At 54.5% G+C, this 24,448-nt stretch overlaps 1 protein-coding gene across 1 annotated transcript; it reads left to right on the forward strand.

The window, feature by feature from the left end:
- Positions 1-18,040: 18,040 nt before the first annotated feature.
- Positions 18,041-24,020, forward strand: Lif (LIF interleukin 6 family cytokine). The gene is made up of 3 exons (XM_075944116.1): positions 18,041-18,243; positions 19,838-20,016; positions 20,618-24,020. The coding sequence occupies exons 1-3, from the start codon at positions 18,225-18,227 to the stop codon at positions 21,026-21,028; spliced, it is 609 nt and encodes a 202-aa protein (XP_075800231.1). The 5' UTR covers positions 18,041-18,224; the 3' UTR covers positions 21,029-24,020.
- The last annotated feature ends 428 nt before the right edge of the window (positions 24,021-24,448 follow it).

Genomic DNA, 24,448 nt, shown 5'->3' on the forward strand with positions numbered 1-24,448 from the left:
GAAGCTAGTGGACTCCTCCCTGCTGACGCTGCTGGCTTTTCAGACAGCTCAGACAGGTAGGAAAGTGGAGAGCAGTGTCAAGACGTGGGAAGCCAGGCAGCGGTGGCTCATGTCTTTAGGGAGACAGAGGCAGGTGGATCTCTGAGTTCAAAGTCAGTCAGGCAACACAGAGAAACCGTCTTTCTTCTTTTTCGAGACAGGGTTTCTCCATAGTGTTTTGGTTCCTGTCCTGGAACTAGCTCTTGTAGACCAGGCTGACCTCGAACTCACAGAGATCCGCCAGCCTCTGCCTCCCGAGTGCTGGGATTAAAGGTGTGTGCCACCACCGCCTGGCCGAGAAACCCTGTCTAAAAAAAACCAAAACAAGCAACAACAACAAACAAAATAGATGCCTTACACCAGATATGCTGGAAACAGAAAGGGATCTACCAAACAGGATGCTTAAAAAACCAGCGCAGAATAAACAAATGGACATTGACCAAACCAAGGGAGGTCTGAGAGAACTGGGAAAGAGCCTGCTGCAGTCTGTAGATGCGGGGTGTTGCCTCTCAGAGGCTGTCAGAGATGCTCCTGCATTGGGTGGCCCCTCCTACCATGACTGGACTGCAAGGGTAGCCAGATTGTGGCACCCCACTCCAAGCCTCCAATCCGAGTGGGGTGGCTGGGTCAGGCCATGTGGGGTCGGCTTTCCATTGGTTCAGGGATTAGACTGTGTCCACCCAGGTTACTCCTCCTGTAAAAAGTAGACTATTTTCAGAGCCCCATGTTTGGCTCCATAGCAGTCAATGCAGAAACACAGCTCTTACCTCAAACAGGTTGAGAGACGGCTTATTCTGGAGCCGAGTATGTGTGACCATGGCCATGGAACACAGATTTAGGGCACTCCAAATTCCGTGTTCCAATGTGGAGGTTGTTCCAGGAAGTTTTCTAACAAGCAGGATAAGGAATATCACAAATTCGGAGCTGGAGAGCTGGCTCAACAGTTAAGAGCAGGCATTTTCATCCAGGGGACCCAAGTTCAATTCTCGGCACACACTGCAGGTGTAATTCCAGTTCCAGGGGGAAATCTCAGTCCTCTGGCCTCTGACCTACACATGCACATAATTTTAAATAATAACAATAAATCTTTTGGAAGTCATAAGTAAGACACTTTTCAAATACATTAGGAGAAACACCAGAGAGGTAGTTTCAACTTGAAAGTGTAACGTCTCTCTGGGATGGTGTGTCTGTGTGCGTGTGGTACAGGTGATGAGTGTGTATAATGGGTGTATTTGGTGGATTTGCACACTGATGGAGGATGCATGATGGGATTGTGTGCTGACGGCTATATACGATGGGTGCATGTGTGTTGTTCAGTTGGCTTGCTAATATGGCTGTGTGTTTTTCTGGCCTCGTTTTGAAGCCCGAATATTGAAACAGACACTTAGAAATGCTGGTATGTTTCACGATAACATATGTGGGACTAGGGTGTGTTTCTAGGCTGGGTGCTCATGTGCACACACCAAGTGTACCACCCTCATGTGTGCAGGAACAGAGGGCACAGGTCTGCCTGCTGTTTGGACCACAGTAAGTGCTGTCAGCGTTCCTGGAATGAATCACAGTCACACCCCTGCCAGCCAACATCCTGCTATCTCTGTGGCAGGTCAGGAAGACGCAGCACACAGGACAGGCTGGGAGGCAGCACAACAGAGATGAGCAGGCCTGGCTGCTTCGTTCTCCTTCCAGGCCCGTTCTGGTCTGGAGGACACTAGGAAGATTAAGGCTCCGAGCCCCGCCTTCCTCATCTGTGCGCGGCACAGGGCAGAGCTAATGACTTGATGGTGTTAACTCGCTTCCTGATGAGCCTTGCATTAGAGTTTATATCGGAAGCCCAGGGGATCGGGTCCCCGCAGCCCACAGGTCCTCCCTTGGGAGAGGGACATGCCTGTAGGCAAGGCAGGGGAACTACCAACAGATGTCAAGAGATTGGCTTTTTCTCTTTTCCTTTTGAGGTTATAATTTAATTACAACATTTCTCCCTTCCCTTTCCTCCCTCTGAACCCTCCCACATCCCCCACCCTCCTTCATATTCATGGTTTCTTTCTTGTAACTGTTACTGCACGGATATATGTATTTGTGTATATAAGTATATTTCTAACTGTAACCTATTCAGTCTGTATGTATATTTCTAACTGTAACCTATTCAGTCTGTATAATGTTATTTGCATGTGTATTTTCAGGGCTGACTATTTGGGCCTGGACAATTAATTGGTGTGCTTTTGCCAGGGGAAGGCCACCTCTCCCCCTTCAGCGTCCGTTGCCTAGAGTTCTATGCAAGGCCTCATGGACTTTTTGCGCCATCCCCTTTGGCTCGTTCATTGGTGTCATCCTTGTTCAGCTCACGTTTGGACAGTCATGTGGGCAAGACTTTGAACTTGGCTTTTAACATGCCTTAGGCATGTAGAAAATTTGTGTGTTCTTTTTCCTATAAAATGGGGCCATGGGGACATAGCTCAGTGGTGGGGCACTTGCCCAGTATGAGCAAGGTCCCAGGCTCAACCCTAGCATCACTAGAAAGAAAAAAGAAACAGATGAACACGATCCAATCAGTCCCCATTTCCCCCACTTCCTGAAACCGGGGCCAAGACGGGACTAATGGGGAGTCAGCAATGGACGTCGGGCCGCAGTGAGGATGTTTGAGAGTCCTACACAGGCTCTCCAGCAAGTAGCTGTGGGCGGCATGGTTAGCATTCAGGCCCACTGGGTCCCGAGGCAGGGGCATCTTTCTGAGCCTTTCTCCTGCCTCTGCAACTTGGTTGACAATCGCAAGAGTCCCTAGAGACACCGAGCTCCGGGGCAAGGGGCAGACAGACAGCAGACAAGCGAAGAAACCAATGAGGGCATCTGAGATTGCACGGACCAGGCCAACGCGGTAGATGATGTAACACGAGAGTGAGAATCGGGCAATGTGGGTGGTCAGGCTAGAGTCTGGAGAGGTGACGTCCTCACTGTGGTCTGAATGACGCAGGTGTGATGGGGACAGCTAGGGCAAAGGCCCCCGGTGTTTAAGGGTCAGAGGTGAGTGAGTCAAGGGATGTGCTTATTCCAAGAGCTCCAGAAGGAAGAGCCCTGTGCACAGGCTCCCAGAGCGCTTGAGCTAGGGCAAGAGCCAGAACTCCAGGCGCAGGACTTCCACGCAGCAGTCGTGGAGGGCGGCTGCCTATTTGCCAAGTACGGAGCTGGAGAGATTCACTAACCACACTGGCTGTCCTGGGGGCTCCCTTCAACATACTGCTGTCTTTGCCTATGATAGCCCCACTATCTTGAACGCTGTTCCTTGTTTTTTTGGGGAGTCTTTTTGTTATTTATTTATTTTTTGCTAAGTTAACCCTCCTCGTTTTCAGCCATCCTCTCAAGGGCACAGGGCTGAAACAATGGCTCCCAGGTTGAGAGTGCACACGCTGTTCTCACGGAAAGCCAAAGTTTGGCTCCCAACAACCATAACTCCAGCTATGGAGGGATCCAATGCCTTTGGCCCCACAGGCACCTGCACTCAAGAACCACATACATAATTAAAGATAAACTAAATCTCAAAAACAAAGACCAAGTGGTCTGTGCGTTTTTCTCAAAAACCGTTCCTGTGGGAACATTCTCTATGATGCTCGCATCCCTGACTACCTTCCCAGTCGGCCTATGGCCTCAGAGGACAGAACCATCCTCTATGCCTTCATTTTGTCTCAGTCTAGCACACTGTCTGATACACACAAGGAGCTAAATGAGAAGGAGGTGGGATAGGCCCTGCCCTTAGGGGGATAGGCGCCGCCCTCAGGGAATAGGCCCCGCCCTCAGCCCAGAGAGGACGAGGATGGCTGCTCCTGAGCCCACCGGAGGAGAGTTCACTCTACCCATCCCAACATCCCCACAACTGGAGCACCAGGTCTGCCAAATCAGAGGATGGCTCTCTCTCACGGCTGCCCTGACCACAATGAAGAAGGGGGCTTTCCTTGGCTCGGGCTGCTGGGAAGCTGTGGGTGGGAGGTGATACCCACAGAAAGACAGGCACCCCCAGCTTCCTGAAGCAGAAGGGGAGCCGGGGCTGCGGCAGGCGCTGAGGTTGCCCACAGAGAGGGCAGAGGTTGGTCTGCAGAGGCCGGGCAGGGAGGCCTGTGGCTGCCCCGCCCTGGCTGAGTTCCGCACACAGGAGGCTGTGTGAGCTGCCTCTGGCCTGGAGCAGCTGTTATCCTAGGAAGTAGCTGAGGGAGTTTCCTGCTCTGTGGAAGAGTCTAAGGTATCATCGAAGTCGACCAGTGTCTGTCTCCCAAAGCTGGCTCCTGCTCCTCCTCCTCAGCTCCGTAAGACTGAAGGTGTTTAAATCAAGTTCACCATCTTCTTGGCCAGCCCCATCCACTGTCTGAGTTCTGTTTGCTCCCCCACAATGTTGTGCAATCCCAGCCCACCCCCTAACTCTCCACTGTTTATCTAATGCTCCTGCCCCTCCCCCATCCTGTAGGGCTCATGCCTCATCTTGTTCCAAGTTCAGCCTCTTTTCCCCATCTGCAGCCAGAGTCTAGTTCTCTCAACACATTTTAGATGTCTCAGTGTTATCATGTCTTCTTCCACTCACAAAATGTCCACAATACCTTCCTGCCTTCTAGGCGGAAGCTTCCATTCCACACGACCCTCCCGGTAGCTGGGCCACCTCTCAGGCCCGCCCATCTGTTTTGGTCGTTGTTCTATTCACTGGGGGTGTGCTTAATGTTTCATCATGGCAGGAAGCAGACAGGCATGTCCTGAGAGCTTTACATCCTGATCCACAGACAGCTAGCAGAGACTGGGCCTGGTGCGGGTTTTTGAAACCCCAAAGTCCACCTCTAGTGACACACCTTTTCCAACAAGGCCACGCCTCCTCATCCTTCCCCAAATAGGTCCACTCCCTGGTGACTAAGCTTTCAAGTATATGAGCCTATGGGACCATTCTCATTCAAAGCACAACATCCTTGTGCAGCCTGGCCCCTCCTCTCAGGCCAAGCACAGCCCTGCAGCTGTCCTCTCTGTCTGCTCCCCCAATTCCAACCACTTGCATGGGCTTGCTGCCTCTCAAGTACCCCCCATCTCCTCTGTCTCCCCAAGAGAAGGACTGTGGGGCTTCCCCGTTGCTGGCAGCAGCTCCTAGTGTAGAATGTGCAGTCTGCACTGGCCCAGGCACGTGTGTAGGAACACTCAAGACGACCTGCTGAGGCAGGACTCTAGGCAGCTGCTTCTGAGCCCCCAGGTGTGAGGACCCACAAGGTGGCTTGCATAAATAAACAAGTCTCTCCATAGTCCTATGGCCCACAGAGGGGCCATCACACTCCAGGAAGACAGAAGGACCCAGCCCGTTTGAAGCTGAGGTTTGTTTTTTGTGTGTGGGGTGGGGTGGCAGTCGCGACCCAGCCATTGATATCCCTCACACATTTAAAAGCTGAGCCCGCAGGAAGGCTCAGCTGTTGAGAGCAGTTGCTGCTCTGGAATCCTAGTACGCAATGGCTGCTCACGGCAGCCTGGAACTCCAGTTCTGGGGGACACTCTTACGGCCACGGCGGGAACCAAGCACCCTATATATGATATCCTAAAAATAAATAAGAAAATAAAAATTTTAAAGTTCTCTGGGATACGAGGCCCGATGGTCGGAGAACGGGTCCTAGTGGATGCAGTTTGTGTTCCAATGATCCCACAGTCTGAACACTCATCTTGGACACAGCAGAGTCCGTGTGAGCACCCGGGGCTTCTGCGCTCTTTGTTCCAGCTGTCTTTCTTTCTTTGGTTGCTGGGAATAGAAACATGGGCCTTAGTCAGCAGTGGTGGTGCCTGTCTTTGATCCCGGCACTCAGGAGACAAAGGCAGGCGGATCTCTGTGAGTTTGAGGCCAGCCTGGTCTACAGATCAGAGAAACTCTGACTCAAAAAACAAACAAATGAAAGAAAGAAATTAAGAAAGAAGGAGAGAGAGAGAGAGATAGAGAGAGAGAGAGAGAAAGAGAGAAAGAGAGAGAGAGAGGAGGGGGGAGGAAGAAGGAAGATGGGCTGAGCATCTGAGCATGTACTCAAGGGCCCTCCCTCAGGGCCGTTGCATTTGTTTTATTTGTTGTATGTGGGGGTCTCAGTATTCTCAGCTGGCCTTGAATTTACCATCCTCCTAGATGATGGGCATACCGCCACATTGGCTTTCTCAGATTTAAAAAGAAAAAGGTGTGTGTTGAAAAGTTAAATCCCCCGGTAGTAACGCCACCACTGATGTAATAAGTCAAATCAGGCTGAATTAGTAAATCCAGGTTTAATCTAAGCAGAGCAAAGCAACTCGTGGGTGACCCTTGGGAAGGCAGGGGAGGAATCACATGGCAAATATGGCTACCAAGTCTTTCTTATACAGACTGTGGACGCGGTCTTGAGCAGTCCCAGGGAGGGGCTGACTTTTGGTGGACTTTCTCAGGGTTTGGAATGGGAGGAGTGGGACCAGAGCATGGTGTGTGGCCCCTAGCTGGAGACCCCAGCATCCCAACCTTTCTGGGTATGTATGGATGGTGGTAGGGCTTCCACCTAAACGTGTGTGTGTGTGTGTGTGTGTGTGTGTGTGTGTGTGCGCGCGCGCGTGGTGTGGTTTCTGCATAGGTCATGTGTGGACAGCAGAGGTTGGTGTGAGGATGTTTCCTTCCTTAACACTTTTTTTTTTTTGGAATTATTTGTGGAGATTGGTTGTGGCACAGCTATTAATCCCAGCACTTAGGAGGCAGGGACAGGAGGATCTCTGTGAGTTTGAGGCCAATCTGGTCTACAAAGAGCAAGTTCCAGAACAACAGGATTGCATAATGGAACCCTGTATCTGTCTGTCTGTCTGTCATCTATATTATTTTAAAATTTTTTTATATGTGTGTAAGGGCACGTGAGTACAAGCGCCTGCAGGGCCAGAGGAGTCGGATCCCTCTGGATCCCTCTGGATCCCTCTGGAGTTGGATTACAGGCAGCTGTGAGCCACCTGACCTAGGTTCTGGGAAATGAACTTGGGTTCTCTACAAGAGTTCCTACTCTTTAACCACTGAGCCATCTCTCCAGTTCCTCCACTTTACTATCATTCTTTGCAGATTTGTTTTATATTACAGGTTTTGTGTTTTCCCCGTGTGTATGTTTGTGCTCCTGCTGCCCTTGACTGCTGGAAGATGATGTATTCCCTGGAACTGGAGTTACGTGAGCCACCACGTGGGTGCCGGGGACTGACCCTGGACCCTCTACAGGAGCAACAAATGTTCTTAACACTGAGCCATCACTCCAGCCCCAATCTACCTTTTTCCCTTCCTCCCTCCCTTTCTACCTCCCTCCCTTCTTTCCTCCCTCCCTCCCTCTCTCTCTCTGAAATACAGTCTATCATTGAACCTGACACCTACCGTTTTTCCTAGGCTGCTTGGCTGTTTGGCATCAGAGATGTCTGTCTCCCAGAGCTGGGTCATAGGCACCTGCTGCAGAGCATTTTACCCAGTCATCTGCTGATCATTGTCCGGATTCCAGTTTAAAATATTCTGTGTGTTTTACCGGCTGGTGAGTATGTGTCTGGTGCTGACACCATTAAAAGGGGGTGCAGATTCCCTGAGCACCCTCCAGCCCCGCTGCCACATCCCAGCTTTAATGTAATTCTTTCCAGTGAGAGGTGGAGACCTCAGAGGTAAAAATGAAAATGACCCCTGCTCTTGTCTTACTTGACCTTCACAGGTAGGTCAAGCCTCAGTTTCCCCTCTGCATCGTGTGCTGTTGAAGCCCACTTTCCCACTGACAGGATTTCCTGGGCAACATGTAGGGCAAACCTTGCTGGGGGGGGCATATTTGTAAACTGTAGACAGTCCCTCCCTCCTTTATCCCCTCCCTTTATTCCCTCCCTCTCTTCTTCCTTCCCTCCATCTTTTACTCCCTCCCTTTCTCCTTCCCTCCCTCCCTCCCTTTATTCCCTCGTTCCCTCCCTCTCTCCCCTTTCTTCCCTCCCTCTCCTCTTCCTTCCCTCCCTCTATCTTTTACTCCCTCCCCTTCTCCGTCCCTCCTTCCTTTCCTTCTTCACTTCCTTCTTCCCTCTTCCCTCCCTCTTTCTCCTTCCTTCTCTCCTTCCCTCTCTCCCTCTTTCCTCCTCCCTCCTTCACTTCCTCTCTTCTTGAGACTCTTTTTTTCTTTTCTGTACAGCTCTTCTTTTAGTCCCTGTCCCCAACTATCTTCTGCAGCCCATGCCAGGCCTGTCCAGGCAGTCCACAGAATCCCTTGTGGCACCAAGAAAAAGGTCACAGTCCACAGTGGATCAAGAGGCCCTTAGCACAGGCAACGAGGTCCTTGCTTCCTGGAGTGTCCCCGAGGGCTGGGCTTGCCCAAGGAGGGACGAAGGTCCCACAGCAGGTGGGGCCCTGAAGCCTGGGACAGAGAGCAGATCAGAAGGGCCAGGGAGCTCCCAGGTTCTGAGGTGGGTGCTGGGGCAGGGGCAGCTATGGGCCTGTGGCTCTTCTTAGGACAGAGGCAGGGGATGGCTGTTTTGCACACAGCCTATGGCAGGTCTGAGTCAAAACACCTAAGGCCGACCCCAGCTGGTCATGAGGAAAGCTGCCCAGTCATTGCCTTATGCTGGCTTGGGTCACCCAGACAGGCGAGGCGCGGCCCAGTCAGCTGTGACTCAGGCCACAGTGGCCTTGCCACGCAGCCCAGGGGCATCGAGTACAGGGACGCCCCCTCCCCACACCCGGCCCTGCTGCTTCTCCTTCTAGCAACCCAGTAACACCTTCCCCACCCCTGTCAGCCTCTCTGTGCTGTGGGCTTTCTACCTCTGGGGTCCTCAGATTGGGGGTGGGGTGGAAGTAGGGGGAGCCTCAGGCCATCAGCTCTGGACGGAAGTCAGGTGGGGGGCAGGGTGAGGAGCCAACGCCTGAGAAGCCTCTGCAGGAGAGGGAAGGAGCAGAGGGGCTCAACCACGATGGTGTTGCCCTGAAGACGGACGAGCTGTGCACACCGTGACGGGCTGCGACAGAGAGCACGGTAGGCTTCCCTTGAGCGGGCAGGATTGTGGGGCGCTGCTGCTCCCCACACTTATCCCCAGGAGGGTAGATGGCCCATCAATTGCTCCCCTGTGCGTCAGGGGCAGTTGCTGGCCCACACAGCTCTCCAGGACTCCGGCTCCCTGTCTGTAATGGATGCATTGTAAGGCGGGTTCATAGGGTTCTCTTGGAGGATGTCCAGGCAGAGCTGGAGATGGGCTGAGACAGTGCCCTGTGGGTTAAAGTTCATGGGATAGAGGGCAGTGGGAAGAGCGCATGTATTCCAGTCTCGCCTTGTATGATGGTGGCAGGGTAAGTTGATTCCGAAGGTAGTCTTGATTTCTGGGTTCCCAAGGGACATTCAGGTTCCATTCTTTCTTTAAGAACGGTGGGGTTCTGAGCCTGCAGAGACCTCCTTTACCCTGTCCCTCCCGAGTGGGCTGCAGTGGGTGGCAGGGTGTTCTGGGGAACTTGATTAGCCAAGGTCACCACTCCTCCGCCTTTGACCTTGGGCCAGATCAGAGCTTGGCAGGTCTGTGAACCTGGACATCCTGGCCCCAGAACAGTGACGGGTGTGGGAAGAACAGAAACCGGGGCGGTGTAGAGACCCGAACTGAGGTCTGGTTGCCCACAGTTAAGAGAGGCACTCATCTATAACTTGCGGTCAGTGCTTCTCCAAACCTGGCAGAGCTGCCATACAGGAGATGGTCCCCAGGATCCTGTCCATGCTGCGCCATGTGGGACAGAACAGGGTAGTGGGGAGCCTATGACCACAGATGGCACAGTCAGGTGTCTCTGGGGTGAATTTTGTTTGTTTCTCTTGCTGTGTGGATTAGGGCAGCTCATTTTCCTCTTCTGGGTCAACCCGGCTCCCCTGTAAGACGAAGAGCCTGATCCCCACCTGGAAGACCTGTCAAGCCAAGGTGGGAACAGGTGGAAGGACCCAAAGGGGCGCTGCCCCCTCCTCCAAAGACAAGGCTACACCCCCTTGGCCTTGGCATGTGGTTTCAGCACCCCCTTGTGGCCAGTCTTCTGGGCTTCACCCTGCAAATGTCAGGCAGGGTGAAGCCTCTCTGGGAGCCTTCAGAGGACCCTGTGTTGGCTGATGGCCTCTGCCCACCCCCGCCCTGAGCCCCAGGCACCCACTCACTTCCTCAAATCCACCAATCCAGCTCCACCTACCTGCTTGCAGCAGCTGAGTTGGCATGACCGCTGTACCTGCCACTCCTGGGCAGCGGGAGGCGCTGCTGTCCAGGACTTGGAGCTACTAAAAGTTTTCATGGCAAGGAGCCCTGAGCTCAGTTTTCCAGGATACTGAAGGGGAGGAGGGGGAGGGGGAAACTATCCACATCTCCAAGGTCAATGACTGGTTCTAGTCAGGGAAATGGAGTCTCAAGAAGCAACTCCTCTGTGGAGTCCTCACAGGCAAACCAGCTGTGAAGCCCTGGGGTCCCATCACCTTGGAAGCCCAGGACAGGTACCAGGCCATATACTACTAAGGATGGCCCCTGATTTGCTATGTGGCTTTTGGAAAGTGTCATCCCCTCTCTGGGCCTCATCTTTGAAGTTGTACCAAATAAAGATGTCAATAACAAAACCAGATCTGTGGCTTTGCCAACACATGATTGGCAATACTGTTACCAAGTTTACACATGTTGAAGCAGGTTTGCGTGGTGACATATGCCTCGGGTGGCCCAGCTTGCACGTGACAGAGTTAGGACTGGATCTGAGGTCTGACAGATTCCAGGGCCCCTGGCCCCTCTCCTCCAGCCCACAAGGTCACACCCAGCTTGGAAAGATAGGCAAGGATTCTGTGTAGTGGGGGTGGGGTGCTAAGAACAGCGCTAGAGACGACCTCTTCCCTTTAAGAGGGTCCTCAGCTAAGGAGGTCAAAGTCGGCACTGGGGAAATGTCACAGCGGAGGGGTTCACAGAGGGCCAGGCGCAGGTCCCACCTGGAAAGGGAGGGAACGGAAGCAGGGTCCAGGGGTGCGGTGGGGTGAGGCTAGCTGGGCAGGAGATCAGAGCGGATTGTGTCATGGGGCCATGTGGCTGATAAGCGCTGGCCACCTGGCAGAAAGAAGGAGGTGCTCCCCCGGGGTGCCTGGCTCAGAACCCCTCACAGATCTTGCTGCCACAGCCACCCTTCGACTTCCTGGGCCCATTTCAGAGAGGATGGGGTGGGGTGGCGTGGGGATGCAGGCTTTGCACACTTTGTGGCCCTGAACATTTCATTCAACTTCCTGAGCCTCAGTTTCCAACTATGGCAAAGGAGAAATGCCCTAGATGAGGGTGGGGCTGGAGATCTTAGGGTGTCTTCTAGGCACTCTGCCATGATTTTCTGGAGTGGAAGGGGGGGGGGCTGGAGCTGGTGAACATGTCAGCCTTGTGCTCTGAGAGGGTCCTTGAGATCTGCCGAGTCCCAGGGGTTTAGGGCTGGTGTGAGACTGCAGTCAAATCCGCGCTCCCTGATAGGGCAGCCGGTCCTGGTTGTGTCCCGCTGTCCCCGGTGGCTCCGCCTGCCCTGTCCCACAGAGTTCAGTTATTCCTTTCTTTCCCAGAAAGCAGACAGTTCACCCAGACAAGTCTTCCTCTTAACCTTCCTGGGAATGGGATCCTTCATTCTTCTCATTATTTCGTTGCTAAGATCTTCAAAAAAAATTTTTTTTTTTCAAGTCTCCCGGGCACTGAGAGTTGAGACGGGGCTCAGGCCACCTATCCAGCATCACCTCTTGGTCCAGTTAGGAGGCCCTAGTGAACTCGCCTGGAATAGTGGACAGAGATGAGGCCAGGCCCTACGTCTGCGGCCAGCTCCCAGCTTCCTGTGTGTCTGTCCGCTGTTGTTTCCTGTTCTGTTTATTGCCTCCAAGTTCAGGAAACCAATGAGTGGCACCCCCCACACACCCGTGATTATTTAATAGCAGCCGTGCTACGGTCTCTCTTTTGGAAAACCCAGTGGGAAAAGGAAGCTGTCAAGTCGGCTCTGACATCAGCATTGTCCCTGTGCCAAAAGTCAGGGTGGCCAGGGTGGGAGGGGTAGGGCGGGGTGAGGAAACCAGCTGCCGGTGGCCCCCGTGACACAAGGCTGCTCCACGGTTCCCAGGGGCAGGGGCTAGACAGGGAAAGGCAGGGATTGACACAGACACAGGGGCACATGCATACATGAACATGGGGTCATGCCTGTCTACCAGCCAGACTCACTATCCTTTACAGACACACGCGCGCGCGCGCACACACACACACACACACACACCAAAGGACTTGCAAATTCCAGCTCTGTCTTAGCCCCCCAAACACAGGCAAACAGCATAATCGAATGCACACGCTTGCATGATAGGGCCAGACACAATAAACACAGAGTCATGCTGACCCCATTCTGGGTGCACACACCCACAGTTCACTGAGACTTAGACACAGACTCCACCAAGCGTCTGCCTCACAGGGAGCCTGCAGGGCGCCCTCTTCTGGATTTGGCTGGGCCTCTGGGCCTAGCCCCAGCCACTTCCTCCTCCCATAGTGCCTAGGAAGGGCTCCTGATGCCCCCGAGGAAGGGCTTGGTAGTTGTGGCGGTCTCCAGCCTCACCCAGGTAAGGCCAGAGCAGGGCAAGGATCCCTGAGGGTCTGAGGCTGAGGAAGGAAGTGGTTTTGGAGAAGCCGGGCTCCACAAGGGACTTCGTCACTGCTCAACCTGATGCCAGGTCTCCACCCCCACACCGTGCCCCTGGTCTGCCCATACCTGGGCCCAAGATGCACCTCTGTCCTTTCCTGAGCTGGCTTCAGTGGCAGCCATGGTAAAAGTCAGACACTTTGTGCTGCCAACTGCTGGGTGATTTGGGCAAGTCACGCAGATTTTCTGGGCCAGGCTTGCCTTACTGATTCCCATAGTAAGAAACATGTGGGCACATAGAGACAACCGGAAAGAATATTTCAGGGAGCATGCTTGCCCTCGCTCTGGAAATGTCCAGGAATTTCATCATTCTATTTCTCTTTGAAAGCGTACTGGCTCCTGGTAACTTGAGCCTCTAACCCATGGAGCGGTAGAGGCCAGTATCTCTGCCTGGGACAGTCCTGGATATTCAGGGAAAAGAGAGCCATAGTCTGAGTGTTTACACAACATGGCCACAAAATACTGGGCCAGAGCGATCATAGCCTAGTTCACAGATAGAGCCTGGAAGGTAGTGTCAGGGTGGGACCAGCCACCCACCATGCCACAACCTGGCCTCTGGCCCTGCTGATGCTCAGCTCTGTGGGCTGCCACTTCCTTTGCAATTTCTATCAGAAGTGAAGGAGGGAAAAAAATGCAGCCACTCTGATTCACCTCCAGGAGCTCCGATTCTTGACGCAGAACCAGTCAGGAAATGTCGGGGTGATGCTGGGGCTGCTGGCCGTTGGCCAGGCTGCTTCTGGCTCTCCTTTGGCCCTGAGCGGATGTTACTGGTGTCGGCCAGAGATGTGATGGAGTGAGGGTGAGAAGAGGCAGGTTCCATGGTAGCACTAGACTTCGCCAGGACCGTGAGACAGGAGGGCTTGCTGGTACTCTCCAAGGCTGCCGGCTCCCAGGGGTCATGCCCACCCCCAAGGACTGAGAGCCCCCCTCCCCCCCAGCCACCTCAGCTCTAACCATGAGGACTATGCTGGGTCCAGACTCCTTACTCCCCCAGAACCGGAGTTGACAGAGCATCTATTCTGAACCATCCTTGTTTTACAAATGGGAAACTGAGGCTTAGAAACACCATGGCCCAGGGCCACACAGCTGGAGTGTGGTTTGTGTTGGATTCAGACCTCACTGTTTTCCTGGATAAATAGCCCACACCACCCTCCACCTGGCAACACAGCCCACTTGTTTTAAAGGTAGTTAACTTATCAATTGGAGTGAGGGCTGCAGGTCTAATGGCACCTTCATTTCTCAAGGTGGAAAATGGAGGTGCCTCTGCCTCTTTGGACTTGGCATCCCCTGTCAAGTCCATGCCAGGCACATTCCTGAGTCTCCTATTTCCTTTAACCACCTGTCGTGAGCTCTGGCCTTATGAAGCACCCTCCAGCCCTCAGCTTCCTCCTCAAACTAGCTCCCCTTCCAGGTGAGGACACCAAAGCCCAGCTAAGGCTTTGTTTTTTGAAAACCTGAGCTCCTCCAGGGCAGGGAAAGGGTGCAGAGAGAACGGGGCTGGCCTGACTGTGGGGGCAGCTAGGCATCTGGGTCACCAGTCTTGGGGAATTCCCAGTGCCCAGAGAGCTGCTTACTTACCTGCTGAGTAACCACTGCCCACACAGGATGCCTGGCTGACAGGCCACCTCCCCAAAACTCTGTAAGCTGTCACAGCCATGTAGCCCTTTCTCCTGAGTCTGAGTGCCCCAGGGCCCAGGAAAGAGACAGCACAGCAGGCAGGCAAGGGGGCTAGCCCCCACCCCCGCGTCCTTCCCCCAGGGGCTCTGCAGGGGGGCAGCTGGTGATTCAAATTCCTCTGAGCTGAGCTTCTCAGATGGGGTCTGGGGGGTGAATCAGCTCCCGCACGCGGGCGCGGTAAAGTCCAGCCAGCAACTGTCTTCGGCTCAAGCCTCTACTGGGGTAGCTGGTGTGTGTGTGTGTGTGTGTGTGATATGTATGTGGAGGTAAGACAGGTGTGTGTAGGTCTGTGTAACAGGTTGTGTATGTGGAGGGGTGTGTAACAGGCTGTGTGGGGGGTGTTGTATGGCACAGGAAGGCGCACTACCATACCAGTTCCCTCTATCCTGTCTGCTCATTCTGAGGTATCGCTGAAGGGGAGCTGTGGTGAGGAATATCCCCTTTCCTGTCTGTTGTTGCCCTTGTCTCAGGAACATGGAAGTTTCTTCATCTTTAAGTAGGACGAAGACCTCTGTTTCTCAGAAGAGTCTTTAGAGTCTATGTTGACACACGGGAGGTTTGCCGGGTGTCAGGAATCCTGCTGAACCCCAGACCCTAGCAATGAACCCATTATGTGCGTGTGTGTGTGTGTGTGTGTGTGTGTGTGCCATCATTCTCACTTAGAGATGAAACTGAGGGTGAGCAGTGACCACGTCCCCAAAGCCACACACCCTGTACGGCCCTGAGCCGAATCTCCAGGCTGCTTCTGAAAGAGGTCAAAGTCCACGCCTGCTTCAGCCCACTGGAGCTCCTGCCTTTGCCCAGACTGCTTTCAAGGTGTAGAAGTCACATTAACATAAGAACAAAAATAAATAGCGTCTGCTCGGCTGTTCAGCAGCAGGACCCCCTCAGAGCCCTCAGAACAGGGCAGTGTGTTCAAGAATGAGCCCGAGAGGACCAAGACCAGATGAACAGGTCAGGGCTGCAGGGGGCTGGGGGCGGGGCTTCCTGTTTAAGTCCTTATTCCCTCACAGAGGGATCTCTGTGGCCTTGCGAGCCGGAGGCCTGGGCTCTGATGGTCTTTGTGTACCCTTATGCATGTGCCTTTACTTGCCCTTAGCGTCCACAAGCGCAAAACAAACAGGCCACTGTGATGTTCTAGGAGAGAGTGACAGGCAGTGGGAGAAGCAAGGCCGACCGGCTGTGTGTTCCAAAGTGAACAGGAGCGTGGAGGGGTTAGGCCCCCCAGCCAGTCTACAGGCTCACTTCCTGGAGAGACACAGCCACCTGGAGACAGCACCTAGGGCCCGGCACGGCAGCCCCCATCCCTGCTGAGGGAGTCCCTGTGTGGAAACTGCCTGTCCCCCTCATCCTGAAGCCTGTCAAACCCCCAGCAGGCCCAGTGTGCAGAAGCTGGGCAGGCTGCAGATGAAATCACAGCTGGAAGGGGCTGGGCTGGGGCTGCCACTCCAGGGTGGGGCCCAGGGTCATAACCCTGGGAACCAGCAGCCAAGAAGGGAGGATGCCTTCCTCGAGGCAGCAGAGGGGAAGCACACACAGCAGCACAGAGAGAGGGAGGGACGAAAGCAAACTCCAGCTGAAGCCAGCCACGTTGCAGGCGGCTTGAAGACAGAGGCCCAGTTCTGCGCGGAGACCTTTCCTGGCATCTCCCCAGAGGCCCATCGCAGGTGGTACTCAGACATGGACTGGAGCAGGAGGCAGGGCCTGGGGCACCGAGGGGACCAGAGCGCTGGGGGAGAGCGGACTGAGTCAGGTACTGTGAGAGGGGAAACTGAGGCACAAAAGAGTCAGCTAGGAGCCTGAAATAAAAAGGCCCTAATGTCAGTGTCTTCTAGAATCTATTCCCATTTCCTGCTTCCTGGAGGGTGGAGCTGAGATTAAATGGCTATCGAGGGGGGGGGGGGCTGTAGTATCAATGTGTGGTTTAGGGATCCAGAGGTCAGCGCAAGGCCTGGAGCCCGCCGGAAGGATGTAGAGGAGAGTAAGGAATAGGAATGGAACAGACCGGGCTGTGGCCGCCAGGAGCACTGGAGCACTTGGGGGCTTAGCCATGGGAGAGACGAGATGGACAGAAAGGACCACGATGGGTTCCTGGGCTGATAGATTTGGGACCCATGTGAAGGAGGCTAAGCTGAGTCAGAGACCAGATGTCTGGAAGACAATGGTGGAGCTGGAGCTGATCTGGAGTTCAAGTTTTGGTGCTGGTGGTGCAGGCTGGGATGTCTCCACTAACTTATGTGTTCAGGAATGGTAAGCCCCAGGTAGGGCCGCCAGGAAAAGACAAGGTGTGTTGGAGTACAGGGAGAAAGAAAGGGTGCATGGCCTCTGGATCCGGCCCCCTCCACCACTGGGAAGTACCAAACGGGAGGGGAGGTTTTATCGCTCCAATATCCAAGGCTCTGCCAAAAGACCACAAGGAACAAGAATCAGGATGGGGGAGGGTGTATGTGTGGCGGGGCCGGGCGGGGTGAGGTGGGGACAGCAGCTGGCACAAGGGTTCATCCTGGTAGACGTGGGAACATCTGAGCAGATCCTGGATGAGCCTAGAGGCATGAGCTGGGGGCATGGAGGTGACCAAAGGTGTTTCAGTGCCCGGGCAAAGCTTTGGAAAACCAGTTGTCCCGACATCAGACAGAAGGGTTGGGATATGGTCCTCAGGGCAATGACATCCCTAGGTCTGGAAGGACCCAGTGGCTCTGGGGACAGGATGGCCCTAGGTAGGTGTTCCTTGTCAGTCCTCTCTCACTGCCTTATGTTTAGTCAGGAGACTCTGATCTCATTTACTCCGTCCTCTTCCTCCCTGTCCCTGAGACAGCCAGTAATCCACCAGCAGGGACCCACGCCAGGTGTGCAGACCCTGCCTTAGACTGCAGAAGCACCTGTTGGGAGTCATCGTCACACTCTGAGACCAAAGCACCAAGGGGCTTCCAAGGAGTGTCTGGGGGCCATCAGCCATTCCTCTGTGCCCTAAGGAAGCTAGGGTCCCATTTTGCCCAGCCTCCCTGGATCTCCGCTTTAGTGGTCCCTCCAGAATAGAGGCTGAGGTACCTTCCTGAAGTGCCTCCCCAGACAGTTCCCAAAGAGACACAATTTCACATCTTCCCAGGGCTCTCAAGTGCCAATCAGTAGAGGGGGCATGCTGACGGATGGATGTAAGGGGGCCAGAACCTTTGGCACACTGGTACCATACCCCGGTAGTCTCTCTTTGCCCACTGGCAATGGGCAGGCTAGAGACAGGCCACCCCTAAAGTAGCTTCCAGCGTTCATGATCTGCTTCACTTTATGACTGTCTAAAGTCCAAAAGGGCCACAGCCCCCCTTCCTGGAAAACTGTGTCTCAGTGGAACACCAGCTCCAATCCTCCTGCTGTCCGGCAAAGCCCCCCTCCCCGGGGTCATAAGGGCAGCCTCCAGTCTGTTGCCACCCTCCAAATCCAGGTGAACCTGGGGCGTCTGAAGGGCACAAGGCTGGGGACCCCATCTGAGTTCCCCTGAGATCTCCTTCCCACCAGACCCTTTTACAAACAATGCCCAGAGCAAGCCACTCAGGAAAACCACAGGGCGTTTTTTTGTTAAGACTTCATTATAATTTTATCAATCAAATTCTTAGAAGAAGGAAAAAGTCTGCCCTCCCCACCCTCCCCCTCACTCGTCCCCCTCCCTCTCACTCTCACTTTCTTCCATTCATAATTTCCTATGATGCACCTCAAACAACTTCCTGGACTGGGGATCCCGGCTAAATATAGCTGTTTCTGTCTTACAACACAGGCTCCAGTATATAAATCAGGCAAATTCCCCATTTGAGCATGAACTTCTGAAAACGGCCTGCATCTAAGGTCTCCTCCAAGGCCCTCTGGAGTCCAGCCCATAATGAAGGTCTTGGCCGCAGGTAAATCCACGCGCCCGGCGCCGGTTGCGAGTCTCGACTGCGGGCGCACCGGCAGCCTGGGGCACTGGGCGAGCACTCGCGGGACGCTGGCCCGCCGCGCCACTCGGACACTTGGGGCGCCCGCGCAGTTCCGAGCCAGCCGGAGGCGCTGGGTGGCGGCCGGGAGCGAGCGCCGCACATGGTCCGGGCACCGAGCGCCCAGCCAGCCGGGGCCAGCAGGTTGGCAGTGAGGGACCCGGCCGGCGCAGCCTTGCTCCATCGCCTCCACTGCTCGCCCCACTGCTCTCCCGCGCTGCTCTTGCTTCTCTGCTGTCGCCCGGATTCACCCTCCCTCTTTCTTTTTCTTTCTTTCTTTCCGCTTTCTCTTTTCCAACTGCGTCCCGGGCTGCTCCCTGGGAGGGGCGCAGGCGGCTGAGCAGCTTGCAAACTCCGGCCAGGACCGGCGCAGGTGCCGCTTCCGTCTGCTAGTCCCTGGAAAGCTGTGATTGGCGCGAGGTGAGATGCGGGTATGGGTACCCTCGCAGGCATCCCGGGGCCTTAACACTGTCTGGGGATGCTGGGATCAGCAGGGGACACCAGGGGAGTGAACTTAAGGTTCTACGGTCTTTTTAGTCCCAGCACGGAGAGTTCAGGTGGGAGATCTCCAACCTCCAAGAGTTGATTTCAGCCTCTATCACCTTTTGGTGTCTTTAGCCTGGTTTTAGAAAGGCTGGACTGGGGTGAGGGGGCCGTGTAGCTGAAAGTGAAGGAGGGGCAGGCGTCCCGGGGGAGGGGTGATTCTGGACAGGCCCGGACAGCTCCCTGTTCTCCTGACACCTTTCGCTTTCCTCTTGCGTGTCCGCCTGCGACCTTTTCCCTGGTCTCTTTCCTGGTTACACCGTTTCCTCTCACTCCAAAGTCTGTGGAGTTGGGAGCTCGGGGTGGTGGGGGAACTCTAGCAAGTTGGGGTGTAGATGATTTGGATGGAGAGTGGGGACCTGTAGAGCAAACAGGTGGAAGGCTCTGCGTAGAACCTCATTGAGGAAGGATAGAGATGGATTAGAGGCAATTGGCCAGGGGAACCAGAATCTAGCTGCAGGTTTGAGAAGAGAGGGCCAATAGCAACCATGACCCTCAGCCTCCGTGGTCCGCAAGGGGTCCAGTTTGGAGTTCTAGGCCAATGAACATCGAGTAAGCTAAGAATCCGGCCCACCCTGACACGGGGAAGATGGGATTCGTTTCTCTTCTCCTCTGCTGGACCTAATGCCATCCAGTTAGGGGACCAGGCTTTGAGACTTGGTCCTCCTGAGGGACAGGGCTAGACAGTTGAGTGGCCTCCTGGACCCTGGAGCTAGAAAAAAAAAAGGCTCCTGTCTTGATATTTTGCTTCTCCACTCAAAACAATGGCACGGGTGGGGAAACTGAGGCCAGGGAGCAGGGAAAGAGAAAGCAGAGAGAACTGGGTCAAGAGACCTGGAGCCAGGGAGTCAGAAACTGCAGCTGAGCAGTGACGCTATGGAGGGGGAGGGGGGCTTTCTACGCAGCCCCCATGCAAGGAGCCACGAGCCTCCAACTGGTCTTCCCGCTCCTCCATCCAATCCTTGTCTCTTCCCAGGAGTTGTGCCCTTACTGCTGGTTCTGCACTGGAAACACGGGGCAGGGAGTCCCTTACCCATCACCCCTGTTAATGCCACCTGTGCCACACGCCACCCATGCCACGGCAACCTCATGAACCAGATCAAGAACCAACTGGCACAGCTCAATGGCAGTGCCAATGCCCTCTTTATTTCCTACGTAAGTTACCTACCTAGGGTCCCAAGGAAGGTGGGGAGCTGCCTGGGCTGGAGGGGAGCCCTTAGGAGCTGGGAGACACAGTGACAAGGGACTTGGTTCAAGCAAGCCCATCCCATCTATGGCTTCCTCCTCACACCCTAGCCCAGGCTGGAGACAGGCAGTCACTCTCCCAAGGTCACCAGTGAGTGGAGGGAGGAGGGCAGAGCTGGGCTGAGAGGTGGGGGCTTGTTACCTGGCTCAGGGTGGGCAAAGAAGAGGGATGAGGCAGTGGGTGAACAGAGGGTGTCAGTGAAAACATTGGGGTGCCCAGGAAGAGACGGGAGGTGATCAAAAGTGCAAGTGTGTGTGGTGTTCTGGCTGAGGTGACGCCTGTGAAATGCCACATTTCCTCTCTATCCATTTATGTCACAGTGACCTTGGTGAGTGAGTTCACACTTTGATTACTGCTGACTCATGATTCTAGTTGCCTCCGAGGCAATAAGTTGAGTCGTTCCCCCCCCCACCCCCGTGTCCCAGGTGAGAAAGGAAACCCAGGGTTGGTGGCAAGCTGGAACACTCACCCTGACCCCCATGTGACCCCCTCTGTTCCTTTGCTCTTTAGTACACAGCCCAAGGGGAGCCGTTTCCCAACAACCTGGACAAGCTGTGTGGGCCCAACATGACAGATTTCCCGCCTTTCCATGCCAATGGGACTGAGAAGACCAAGTTGGTGGAGCTGTATCGGATGGTCGCGTATCTGAGTGTCTTCCTGAGCAATGTCACCCGGGATCAGAGGGTCCTGAACCCCAATGCCCAGAGCCTCCACAGCAAGCTCAATGCTACTATAGACATCATGCGTGGGCTCCTCAGCAATGTGCTTTGCCGGCTGTGCAACAAGTACCACGTGGGCCATGTGGATGTGACCTATGCCCCCGACACCACCAGCAAAGATGCCTTCCAAAAGAAAAAGTTGGGCTGCCAGCTCCTGGGGACATACAAGCAAGTCATTAGCATGGTGGCCCAGGCCTTCTAGACAGGAGGCCTTAAGTATGGACTGAGAGATTTCAGGAGCAGGATCCAGATGTGGGGGGTGGGGACTCAAAGTGTGCTGGGGTTCAGGGCATTGTTAAATGCAAAGGGGGCTGCTGGCAGACCCCAGGGATTTCCAGCCACTCATTGCACTCTGGGCTGGGCTGTGATGGAGTCCAGTGAAGCTGAAACCTCCATAGGCAGGGACTCCAGATAGCCCAGCCCCAGCAGGAAGTGGCATGGAAGAGGCTAAGTGTGGTGAGATTTCTGTCCCACTACCCTCGGTCTGTTGTTCACTAGGTGTGTGAACAAGATGCACGTGTTGTCTATAGCGGACAGCAAAGGTCTGAGGAGTCTCCTGGTCCCCTGCAGAGTGGCCACCATCTGGGCCTTTGCTGTCCCTTTGAGAGAGTTTGGAAGGCTTGGTGGTAATGTGGGCAGGCCAGAGGATCCGGAAGGACTCCTTGTCTTTTGAAGTTTTGTGGGTGGAAGGCAGAGAGGGTACCCTGTGATGGGATGTATCTTCTCTTGAGTTTGATTGGAGAGTTCAGGCTTAGGGACTGTCATGTCAGGTGGAAGATTCTGGAAGGTCACTGGTGGTCTGGCTCTTAGGGATGACGAGAGGCCATCTGCAGGTCTGGAAGTCCCTGAACGAGGCCGAGGCCATCAGAGCGCCATGCACTCATTTTCCCTGCACTTTCCCCCACAACCTGGCACCGTTGGGTCTCCCAGCTGGACCTAGATGTGGGGTGTGCACAGGTGGGAAGAAGCAGGTTGCAAAGGCAGGGGAGGTGTTCAGCAGGTTCCCAGAGTCCTCCCAGGGATGCAGCTGTAACCCTAGGAGCCAGGGAGGGAGCAAGGCAGGCAAGGTGGGGTGCTAGAAATGTGGGTTTCATCTGTTTCTGTTGATGCCAGAGAACAGATGATCCTAAACAGACAGAGAGGTAGCCTAGAGTAGAAGGTCACGCCTGAGGCCCTGGAGGTCACACAAAGGTACTTGAGGGGACCGGAGGCTGTCTTGGGTTCCTGGAGCTTGGAGAAGCAGAACTTGAGGTCAGGGTCTCAGGGAAGCTGGAGACCCCAGGGCGCTGTGTGTGACCCAGTGCTGCTTTCTATTTATTTACTGTATCCTATTTATGTTAACTTATTGGTGCTTGAAATGGCAAAGTTAATTCCCCGAAACAGTTTGAGGCCCCTTACATGGGTCAGGCCTCACCTTGTGGGGTTTGGTCTGGGAGCTGATGATATTACAGGGAGAATAAGCCTCATGGGTGAAGCGTAGAGAAGGGTCGAGATCAGAGAGCTGGCTAGCTCCGCTGCCTCCCACTGTGACTCACTTTGAGGGTGTCAGGGACCTCCAGAAGGAGCTGGGCCAGTTTGTGGAGTGGTTGATTTTTTTTCCCTCTTTCTGGTCTCCAGGGGGGCGGAGCAGTTTGTGGTTGTTGTTGTTTTGTCCCACGGTGCTCTCTGGCGCCCCCTGGATTCCTGCTATGCGGCGCACCATTCACCACGAAATGAATGGCTCTGGAACCTTGGGCAAAGCAGATTCCTTGTTCCTCAAAGAGCAGCTGAAGAACACTGAGACATCCTGACTGGGCACCCAGCATGGAAGCTCCTCGGGTGGCCTGAACACCCACAGAATGCAGGAAGTTGGGGCAGCGCAGGCCCTGAACTGGGCCTGAACGGCTGCCCAGTGCTCCGGAGAAGGGGAGAGCAAAGCCTGGGACACAGACCAGGAAGCTGCGGTCCTTGCTTCATCGCTGCCTTCCCACTCCCGCCCATGTCTGGGCTCCCAGGCAGGGAATCCGATCTGATCTCTCCTTTGTGCTGGGGCCAGGCAAGCAGAGGAACGCCCTCGATCTGGGAGCAGGGTAGGGAGGAAGGCAGCCAAGCTAGGGCAGTGGCTGAGTACAGCACTAGCTGCCTCTCAACCTCAGAGCAGGGCGGCCCTTAGGGGTTCAGCTGCAGGATTCTGCTCCATGCATATTTGCACCTTCCTTTGTCATCCTTTAAGCACTTTACCTGGACGGCAGGAGGATGGCTCCTAAAGCTCTGGGTAATCAGGCCAACCACGGACTCGCGTGCGGCAGATGCGGCAGCGACACCATGGGCCCTGCTCTTGCCGCTGCATCAGGCCCAGCTCAGGACTGGCTGCGCTTCTCCAGGCTGAGGGGCAGCTTGTCTCTACAGCGGGGGCCTGCTGGGCTTTGCCATCACTTCGCATCCCCGTGGGCATGGACTCCCTGGGCTCAGCCCACCTGGCAGCTCTGAAGCTCAGGGACCAATGGACTCCGTGTGCACAGCCCCTGGCTCCATAATACAGCCACCACCTGCCTACATCTGACTCCAGCAGTTCAGAGCCATTTTGCACAACGTCCCAGAATCATGGAGCCTTTGGGCGAAAGAAACCCTTTAGGGGCAGGCAGCTGTGCACCTTGATCTCTTACACCTGCTAGCGTTGACTCCCATCTGCCATGGTGGGTGGGTAGTGTGCTGGGCCGGAGGAGGAGGGATGGGGCATTTCGCAATTTGTCAAGAGAGAAGCATAGGGTCCCTTATTTATTATTGAAGACTTCAAACCCCGAAGCACTGATATTTCACTGGTCTCTCCTCCCTGTCCTTGGTCTTTGCTCAAGTGACCCAGCTCTGCTTTGCTGGCTCTCTGGAGCAGAGATGGCACGTGGGCCGGAACCCCAGAGTCTTGCACGGGAGTGACTTAAGACGTGCAATGGTATGGCTGTCTGCATTCGAATGACCCCCAGCCCCAGCCCAAACTCTCCTCTGCACTGCTGGTTCAGCCCATGGGGCCTCAGCTGTTTCCCCTTTCCTTTTCATTGGAAGGGATTTGGCCTTGGGTGACAAATTCCTCTTTGATGAATGTACCCTGTGGGAGTGTTTCATACTGACAGATTATTTTTATTTATTCAATGTCGTATTTAAAATATTTATTTTTTATACTGAAGGAGTACCTTTTTTTAAAAAGAAAAAATGAATTAATAAAGAACCCACTCTTGTCAAGCCTTCTGGAGTGTATTGATATGGGGGGGACAGCTTGTTGGGACTTGGCTGGACAAAGGGCAGAAGGGTGGAAAGATGAGGCTCCTCCATTGGCCCAGATGCCAGCATCAGTGGGGGGTAGAGGGGTGGGATTTTAGCCCAGGAATAACATGGCGAGTGGTGTTCAGAATATGAACTGCTACCCAGAAAGGGGACAGGTTGCTTCCGTGAGTGCTACTGTGTCATTCACCACCCACGAAACACTCACACCAGCCCAATCGATCTGTTTCCACTTAGCTGAGGCGGCAACTGAAGCCCAGAGAGATGGAACGCCATGTCCAGAATAATTTGAAATGTTGAGGTCACCCCTCCCAATGAGAGGTGCAGCTAGTCCCCAGACCAATGGGCGTGGGCCGGTTCGACTTCA

This window comes from Microtus pennsylvanicus, chromosome 12, assembly GCF_037038515.1.
Source record: "Microtus pennsylvanicus isolate mMicPen1 chromosome 12, mMicPen1.hap1, whole genome shotgun sequence".
Taxonomy (NCBI): Eukaryota; Metazoa; Chordata; class Mammalia; order Rodentia; family Cricetidae; genus Microtus; species Microtus pennsylvanicus.

Excerpts from the sequence above, each read along its gene's own strand:
- Lif (XM_075944116.1), top strand. Across the intron at positions 20,017-20,617 it reads ATGCCCTCTTTATTTCCTAC|TACACAGCCCAAGGGGAGCC; the intron begins GTAAGTTACCTA and ends TTTGCTCTTTAG.